The 9,770-nt window shown below is 44.4% G+C and overlaps 1 protein-coding gene across 1 annotated transcript in view; it reads right to left on the bottom strand.

Annotated features, from left to right (window-relative positions):
- The window catches only part of LOC103809632 (unconventional myosin-IXa-like), a gene marked incomplete at its 3' end in the record, with an annotated part of 101,096 nt that overhangs the window by 44,209 nt on the left and 47,117 nt on the right, over nt 1-9,770 (bottom strand). The window contains exon 7 of the mRNA XM_009082488.1: nt 6,170-6,259. Coding sequence (XP_009080736.1) covers nt 6,170-6,259 — 90 coding nt within the window. The remainder of the gene's footprint in view (nt 1-6,169; nt 6,260-9,770) is intronic.

The following is a 9,770-nucleotide window of genomic DNA, read 5'->3' as shown; positions in this document are numbered from 1 at the left end:
TTCAGCAGGTTTGAGAGATCCTCAGAGACACAAACTCTGTTCAACCAGATCTCAGACCATCTTCCACTCACCACTTTGTGGGAATGTTAGGACATAGAATCATATCATACTGTGAAAAAATCATAACAACAGGTTTAAATCCTTCTAATGCTGATGACTCAGTCTTTCTAAAAAAGGAAGGATGCTACATCCCACAAAGGTCTAAATGCAGGACACCATTCTTCTAAAACCACTCATGTAACCCCTCTTCTGTCATTAAACACAGCTGTTCCTTGTGTTTCCAAGGGAAAACTGAGACGCCTCAACCCACAAAGAGGTTCCTTTTGAAGTTCCACACTCTCACGTTGCCCTCATGTCCTGAAGCAGAGACTCTTGCTTGGCTCTTAAAAGCTTTGTGGGGTTTCACTTTTACTCCATTAGTACTTTTCTGTTAATTCTGACTACGCTCATCAACGTTGCAGCTCTTCAAAGGAATCCTGCTGGGATTAATGATGCTCATAACCTGTGGAGTCTCTGAAGCTAATGGGGTTTGGTATAAATAGGTGCTTCCAGCAGTTTTTGCTACTCTCTATTCCATTAAGTGTCCCTGTCCTTGTACTTCAGGACTGAGAATTTTCATTCCACTTTCTTCATGCTCTTAATTATTTTGTCATCTTCCCACTTTTTCTCCTCTAATATTTTCAGGTTCATGGTTAGTTCCAGCTATGATATTTTCCTTTGGTTTTTTTTTTTTTCTTTTTAAAACATCTTAGGTAATGTTGTGCCATTTGGCCCTGGAACTCTATTCCTTCTCCCTTCTAATGGTCTGAAAAAAGCATTAGACAGGCCCAATACAAGTACACAAATGAACAAAACATCGCTCAGCTCTTTTCTGTCATGAAATACTTTTTCCCCCTCATTACAGTCTGTTCCATGAGGCTTCTCCATCTTGTGTCCCTGCCAATTAACTGTTACCCTGCTGAATATTACATGTTCATGCTGACAATTAAAAGTTCTCCCTGATCTTAGGCAGTTTATTGTCCGAAATAACCATCCTGTGATGGTGATTGGTGGCTGTGTCAAGTGTCTTGTATTCCTCAGCAAAAATCCACCCCAGGTAAAGATGGTCAGGGTGAAGCGACACATCGTGACATGAAAAGTCAAATCTAATGGTTTGGGGGCACCAGAAGGGAAAGATGTGTTGCTGCACATCTCAGATTTTCAGGAAACTGAACATTTGTGGTTTGCAAATCTGACCTGAATTGCATCAGTGCTTTTCTAACTGCTCATGAGCTGATTTTGCACGGACCTAGAGCTGCACCTACCTATGCAAGAATAAAGAGCATGTCACAGACTGAATTCAAATTTGGGTGTTATGTGTACAGACACCCAACAATTTGGTGCTGTCCTTCCACAGCCACATAACCACCTGCACGTAACACTCAGCTGCTGAACAGCATCTGGCCAGTTAAATAAAGATGGGGCCACAGACATTTTCCTTTGGTTGGGTTGGGTTGGAAGAGACCTTAAAGCTCATTGAGTTCCAACTCCTGCCATGGGCAGGGACACTTTCCACCAGCCCAGGTTGCTTCAAGCCCTGTCCAACCTGGCCTGGAACACTCCCCGGGATGGAGCAGCCACAGCTTCTCTGGGCAACCTCTGCCAGTGCCTCCCCACCCTCACAGCCAAGAATTCCTTCCCAATATTCCATCCATCCCTGCCCTCTGGCAGTGGGAAGCCATTCCCCCTAGTCCTGTCATTACAAACCCTTGTCCCAAGTCCCTCTCCAGCTCTCTTGGAGCTCCCCTAGACACTGGAAGGGGCTCTAAGGTCTCCCTGGAGCCTTCTCTGCTCCAGGCTGACACCCCCAGCTCTCCCAGCCTGGCTCCAGAGCAGCTCACAGAGATTTCAGGGCTGTCAGTGCACATCTGCTCCTCAACATCTGCTTGCAGGAGCCTTACTGGACAGACAGCTCAGTCCTTTTGGGTTCAAGACAGACATTTTCCACTTACATTATGAATACACATTAAGTTAAATAGAAGACATGTTTATAGTGACACTCATCACATCAAACAACCAGCTCCCAACAGCTTTCCAAAATCAAAGGAAAGGAAGAATCAGGTCAATTGTTGCCCAAGAAGCTGTCTCATATCTTTTATTTCCCTTCTGTTGTGCAGTTTCACATCAGATTTCTTCTAAAAGTGTGAATTAATTCGCTTACTAACCCTTAGGGATAAAATGTCCTTGATCCAAATGGCTGAAAATTAGAAATATCTGTTAAAATGAAGGCTTTTAGCAAACTCATTTGCTTAAGAAATGCCAACAGAGTTAAATGAATTGAAAAACATCATGGAAAAAAATCTGTATTACTGAAGGAATGTAAGAGAGGATTCACTAACAGACGCATTTACTTTGATAAGGAGATTTTCCTCACAGGACAAAGAACATGGAAAAAATGCAGAGATGGTGTAAAGCAGAGAAGCAGGTGACAGACACCAACCTGACAACCAGAACAAATGGGATGGAAACAAGGTGGGGATGGTTGAGGAGCCTGGGCACAGGGTTCATGTCCAGCATGATGGAAAGTGGGAGTGGAACCACCAGTCAAGAGGCTGAATGGATCTGAGAGAGGTCTATGACTGTATGAGTCGAGGCAGAAACCAATGGCCTTGGAGCCGTGCAGTAAGTGGAGATGGAAAACACCTGAATTCCTTGAATTATTTAGCTAGAAGCAGGAAGAGACATTGCCCAGAAGGGCAGTTCCTCGCTCAGATCAAGATGATGCTCAGATTACATGCAGGATCAAGAGAGAGATTTTCAACAACCCCCAAGTTCTCCACAAAGATTTCACTGAAGCGCTCTACTCCCACCCTGGCCACATGGTTCCTACCAAACATCAGCCAAGTCACTCAATATTTAGTGCAGCTGGTTGGGTTTTTTTTCCTTTTAAATACCTGAATTGTGTCTCATGAAACTCAGGAGAACTGAAAAATAATACATGAAAAAAATGCCCAGAGTCTGGAGCTTAGGGGGCACTTAGGGCAGAACAACAGCAACCCACATCATGTGCTATTGCTTTGCTATCATTAAAACCCCATTTTTCCACCTCTCATCTCTGTGCCTGCTGTATTTTACCTTGTTAGGAAGAAGATCACTGTGGCTGAAGAGATGCCCAATGTGCAAGACAGATGTGAATCAAACCAGCCCAGCCATCCCAGATACCACTGATGGCTCTATTGCTCCCAGTCTTTTCCTACTCCCTTTTCCAAGGGTCCTTACCACTGCATTTGACTAGCTACATGACTCTGACTTGGCCAACTTGCTGTTAGCACATCCTACACTGTGATTTCTCTGCAAAGCCATGAACTGCTGCTGGCTCCATTACTGCACCATCTCGCTCCCGATAAAAACATTGGCAGCTGTTTTGGACAACAACCCAAGACCTCAGAACACAACTGCAGCCTTTCATGTCCATTCAGCCTTCTTCCTGAATTGATCTACAGCTTAAAGCTTCTAAACCGTGGCCCAAATTACGCAGCTGTTTCAAACACTGCATTAAAATACCATCCAGCTGCTATAAAAGGAAAAATGAATGGTTCCAGGAGGCAGCTCTGCGGCAGATGAGCCAGCGTGGCTCAGAAGATAAGAGGCAGCTGCCAGAGGTAAATAGAAGCATTATTTATGGCTATGGTGTCCTTGCTCATTGAAATTTCGACAGGAGATGCAGCCTGAGAACAGACGAGCAGTTCTCCCGCAGGGTCCACAGTGGAGCTCACATTTGCTACTGGTGCCACAGCCAGGACAGGCTGCAACAACAAAGCAGAGCTGGATTTTCCCTTCAAAAGCTGATCTCTCCTTGATTGCCTTCTCCTAAATTTCAGAAACACCAGTAGCTCCAGCAACATGGGAACATATCCTAAAGCTAAGACCACAGTCAGACACAACACAATCCTGTTTTGAGAGCCACTGCAGCAAAATCTTTTCCAGACAAACTTTTCTGAAATTTTCTATGAAAGGGCCTCAAGCATCTGAAAAATAAAGTAGCTGCTCTATACATCTGAAAAGTTATGAGTTATAAAGGTTGTGGTGGGACAGTCGTGTCTGCAAATCCTCAAAACCTCAACCACTCCATCCACGTGAGCCAACTATAATGGTCTTTTGTTAAATATACAGGAAGAATAACCAGCCCACTGGCTCCCAACGGTCAAATGAGTCATGAGTGGGGATTATCAGACATCAAAAGGCTTTGTAATGCCCCAAAATGTCAACTGAATCCCACCCTTCCTGATTCAGATGGATCTGAATTTAAGTCACCTCCCCTGCTCCCTGAGCCAGAAGAAGGCCAGGAGAAGGTCTCTCATCATGGGGAGGTTCCAGTTACAGCATCTCAAATTCTGCTCTGTCAAGCATGAGCAAGTCAGCAGGGAACCTGCCACCAGAGCAAGGTCATGGGGGAATAAAATCTGGTGGTCAGGATGCTAACCTTGTAAAGGAAGGTGAATCAGAAGGATGGGTGGTACCTTTTTGTAAGACTGCTCATGGCTTCTTCAGAGATTACATCGACCATTCCCAAGGAGCTTTGTGCTCTTTTGTCTTGCCCTACAGTCACCACACCCTGATCTTTCACTTCTACTAGATATTGGGAACAAACATTTGTCAGTGACCACCTGAGATTTGTTAGCAGCAGCAGCAATAAAACCATTTTGGAAAGCAGCTGAGAAACTCATGTTCAGCCATTTTAGACAGCAAGAGGGTTCTTAGATCTCAACAGAAGGACCATCTATGTAGACTGTTTCCAGCTGTTTCCATACAAAGCCTGGTGGCCCAGTTTAATCCAACCTGCCAAGTTTGGCAGGGAGGTGGATGAAGGCACATTATTGCAAGCTGTTCCATCTTCCAGCAGAAGGGAGGAGATAGCACTTAGTGCCATGGTCTAGTAACCACGATAGGGTTGACTTGATGATCTTGGAAGTCTTTTCCAACCTGGTTGAATCTATGTATGTTTAAACTTTTCTAGCCATTTCTTAAGTCTGTGCTCAAGATGCAGGAAAAAAACCAGAAACACCAGATCCACTATTTGCCCATCACAAAGACACAGGAAGAGCCTCTGTGTGCCCTGTGTCAGGAGAGATTCAAGTCTTGCACAAAGGTCACACTTAAACTTCAAAAGATTAAAGCTCAGTAATGGTTACTGAGCTTAAACACAATCTCTAAAGGGGAGAAAAGACACTTTAATTTTTTTTCTTGGAAAAAAGAATCAAAATAGCTACAGCTGACCCCAATGACAACACAACATGTGTTCACTATTTGGGACACAACAGATTGCTCTCTGAGACATTACTCAAGATGCTACAAATTCTCACACAACCATGTGACAACAAGGGGGAATGGAGAGACCAAGTGTGGTGTGATGCTCAATGTTCTTATACTGGGGGGGATACAAGAACACTAGAGGCAGAAACAACCAAGACAAGTAGCTCAGCAGAACAGAGCTTATATACTTTGGAGACTACAGGAAGAACACAGAGGTGTTCCTGTTTACCAGTTACAGGCTGTAATTCAGAATTCCTGGGAATCACATGTTTAGAAAAAAAGTGTTTGCTGACATTGTAGTCATGAGACAGCCCATTATAGAGAAGACAAACATTTCACATGGTGCCAGCCCCATGGTTAGCAGCACAGACTCGTGGCTGCTCCAAAGCTCCATGCAAGGACCCAGATTGTGAGAGGTGTCAGGAAAGACTACTGGGAATCTCCTACAGAGATCTCTAGCTCCTGCCACACAAGAACCATCCTTAGCATAGTCACTTAGGAACCCACTAAAAATTGCCTGGCTGTCCTGGGTCACTACTCTGCTGTGGGAGGAATTGGTACTACAACTTAAGGAATGACATAGGAAGACTGACACCTGTATCAGATACACTCAGCAAAGCACAGTTCTGTCTTGGAGAACTCCCACACAACCAGAAGTCATTACACCAGTTCAAAACCACCAGAATAAAGTGCAAACCTGCTTTCCAGGAACAGCACAGAAGTCAAGTCAATCATTTTCTAGATTCATAACCATTAGCTTCTCCTCAGTCATTTTAACATAAGTGAATAAAAACCGAAGCTCTGAGTGTACAACTCAAAGCACTGAAAACCACCCCAAAAGTTGCCTTTTTAATAATAATAAACATCATGTACTGACCTCTGCCAGTTTGTAGGGTAGTATCAGCTTCTCCCCTACTGTCACTGTCTTTCTGGTAACCAGGGCCTCAAACAGCATCTCCTCTTTCACCTAGAACAAAAACACTGATGTTAATGATTATTCTAGGAACAAACTTTTCAAAATCCAGTTAAAAAAAACCCAAAACACTTAAACTTCAGACATTTAAAATTCAGTGTAAACATTCTCAAATATGTAAATTTAATTTAAACAGCGTCATTAAAACACTTTTGCCAGTTCTGGCAGAGTTAAATGGGTGAGAACAAGGCAGCCGTTGGGAGGAGACAACTCAGCACATAAATCCAAAGTCAGAAACCAGACACCATGGTATTCAAGGGAACCTGATTTTCTGCATTCAGGCATCACATTTCGAGCAATTTCCCACTGGTTTCCTTCGTTAAGGGTGAGGCTCCTCCCTCCTACACTTTCTGTTGGCAAAAAAGTCAACTTTCTAGTGTTGGCAAGATGAAATCACACAAGTTACTCCACACTAAGCCAAACAGTGTCATCAGTTTAAGAGATACCCAGGTGGAGGAGAGGTGGGTTTCTTTGGTGATTTTCAGGATGGGGAGGAGTTAGGAGGAGGAAGAAACCTTTTGAGAAGCTCCTGATATTTACTCTGCTATGGGCACCTGGTATTTCCTCCCTAACAACACCAGTTCCTGGCAAGGCACCAACCTCTAATCAGCACTCACAGGAAAAAATCAGTTGGGTAAACACAGACACTTCAGCAAATAGGGTAAATGGTGCCGACAAATTAAGTGGTACCTGCCATGAATTGTTGGGAAAAAGTCTCTTTTCCAATCCCTTTCAAGCCCTTTGCATTTTGAAACCCCCTGGAGAAAGTCCAAGCCATGTCATTGCTACCAGAACACATAAGTTAGACCTAAATACTGTGAGTTGTTGACTGATCTTTGCTAAATTTCCATGTCAAAAACGAAATTGTTCATCTGGACGAAAATCTTGGAGCCCAGAATTAGTGGATATGGATTGATACACAGATGGTGTTGTTTGAGAAGCTGCACTGAAGTCTCTACAAGCTGTTTATCCTACCTGAAGGACTCTGTGCAGACATCAGACCTGCACAGAACATCCCTCATGCAGTACCAAATCCACATTCCTGAAGCCACCCAAGGCCGTATTTTTATTGCAGGGAAAGCATTTATGATTTTAAGTGGATAATAGGAAACTTAGTGGTTTAACAACTGGACTCAATGAGCCTAGAGGCCTTTTCCAACCAAAACAATTCTATGATTCCATGTGCTTTGACTTACTGGTCTAATCCAGGGATTAGTATGAAGAGGAAATGCAAACAAGCTAGTGGAACATATCTCCCAAACAAACCATGGCAATGATGATGCTATTCTGTCCTGATGCTATCAAAACCAGAACCATGGGAGTCTCCCTGATAAACTCCAGTGCATTTTTATAAACTGACTTTTCCTGCTACACCCACGAACAAGAACTTGCTGCTGTGGTGTGGAAAGCAGAAAACATCAAGTCACCTGTATATGACCATCACCTCCTAGCAAGGTCTATAGCATTGGGAATCAAATGTCAACACTCTGAGGTTTGTCTCACCAGTGCTCAATACTGCTCTAGAGCCCTCAGTTCCTACAACACAATTTTACCTTTCAAAATCATGAGGGAAAAAACCCCAAACTATCCAGAATTCCACAGCAAAATTGCACATTTGGTTTCTATTCCTCTGCATTCACTGAAATATGTGATTGTTAAGGTTTCAGCTCCGCGGGCGAAGCGCAGACACTTCTCCAGCAATTTGCACCCACAGGACTGTCAGCTGCTCTCCCTCAGCTGCACAGCTTGGAACAAAAGTGAGTTTCACACCATCCCTTGTCCCACTTTGGGGGTGCTGCAAACCTACAGCCAGCACATCAGCTCTTTTTAATTACCCAAGGCAACAAGGCAGAGGCTATCAGATGGTTCCTAATCAGAACAATCCAATGAAATATTCCTGAATAACGTAAATGCTTCCAAGTCCCACATTTGTCAGCAAACACAGGGATTTTAAAGAACTACCCACACCATCCCATCTCATGTTCACCTCAGTTTCCTTCTCCCTTGCTCTCCTGATGGAGGAGAACTACAGATATGCATCCTTCATCTCCTGACCCAGAGGGATCACGTGGAATCATCTGCTCTCCTGATGGAGGAGACCTACAGATATGCATCCTTCATCTCCTGACCCAGAGGGATCACATGGAATCATCTTGTACAAACACAGACTTGGCAACAGTGGGAATGTAATCCCTGCAATGACCACCCAGTGCAGCTTGATCTTGATTGCTTTGTCACCTCTGAGTGCCAACACCACAGGTACAGCCAAATCATCCTGATTCTCATTTAAGGTCACAGTGTGAAGGCAGCTGACTCCTGGTGCCAGCAAGGAGCCACTGGAGCTTTCTAAAGATAAACCTGGCATGTGCTGATGACTAAGGACACCTGGTGCATGGAGATACTTGAAGCTCCTCCACTGCCTCCATCCTACACTTCCTCCCCCAGTAAGTGTGACACACTAAAATAGAGACAAAACCCATCAGAGTAGATTAGCAATGAGAACATCACTCACTTCTTGACTTTGTGCCCTGCGAGTTAACACTTCTAGGTCATGTTCCATGGATTTTTGCTTTATGGGGCTAAAGAGCATGTCCTGCTCTCTCTTTTAAAAAAAGCTCCATGGACTGTAGGAGTTTCTATCTTAATTACAGGGATAAAACGCAAATTTAAGACTTCACTGCCACATGCAAGTGGAACCAACACCGAGATGGCTGCATGACTTGAGCTCCACGACCCAGTGAAGGATGAGCAGCAGTGCTGCCATGGCTATGAACATCAGTGGAGCACAGCAGGCAGCAGACAGCCAGCAGCTCCCACAAGGGCTGGGCTGGAGCCAAAGCAGGCAGAGATTGCTTCTCCAGCAATGCTGGGTATTATGTTAGAGCAGCTGAAGGAAAATGAACCATTTCCAACTTGAGAGCAAGAAAACATCGTGTTTTGTCTCTCCTCCCACATTTGAGAAAGGGATTACAGTGCTGAGTGCTCGTTCTAAAGCTGCCTGGTGTGGAGTAACCGAATCCACTCAGATTTCCATCAGCTCTTCTTGGAAAAGATCTGAACCTTTGCCTCAGACTTTCTTTCAAATAACCAGAGAGTTCGAAAGGACCTGAAGGAATAGCATGGAGCTGTGTCAGAGAAGGCTGGGGATGGATATCAGGCAAAGGCTCTTCCCCCAGAGGGTGTCTGTGGACTGAACAGCTCCCCAGGGCAGTGGTCACGGCCCCAAGCCTGACAGAGCTCCAGGAGTGTTTGAACAATACTCTCAGGCACAGGGTGCATTGTTAAGGTGTCCTGGCCAGGGTCAGGAGTTGAATTTGATGATCCTTATTGGGTCCTTTCTAACTCAGGACATCCCACGATTCTATGAGGTTTTCTGACTCAAGTTCTGTCTTGGATCTTTGCATCCAGTGAAGATGAAGATAATCCTGTTCATCACAGAGGTGTTGGACCTGTGAACTTCAGAGGTCCCTTCCAACCCAAACCATTCTGCGATTCTACAAAACTC

This window comes from Acanthisitta chloris, unplaced genomic scaffold (genome assembly GCF_000695815.1).
Source record: "Acanthisitta chloris isolate BGI_N310 unplaced genomic scaffold, ASM69581v1 scaffold6859, whole genome shotgun sequence".
In the NCBI taxonomy this organism is placed as follows: domain Eukaryota; kingdom Metazoa; phylum Chordata; class Aves; order Passeriformes; family Acanthisittidae; genus Acanthisitta; species Acanthisitta chloris.
This window is presented reverse-complemented; position numbering and strand designations above follow the sequence as displayed.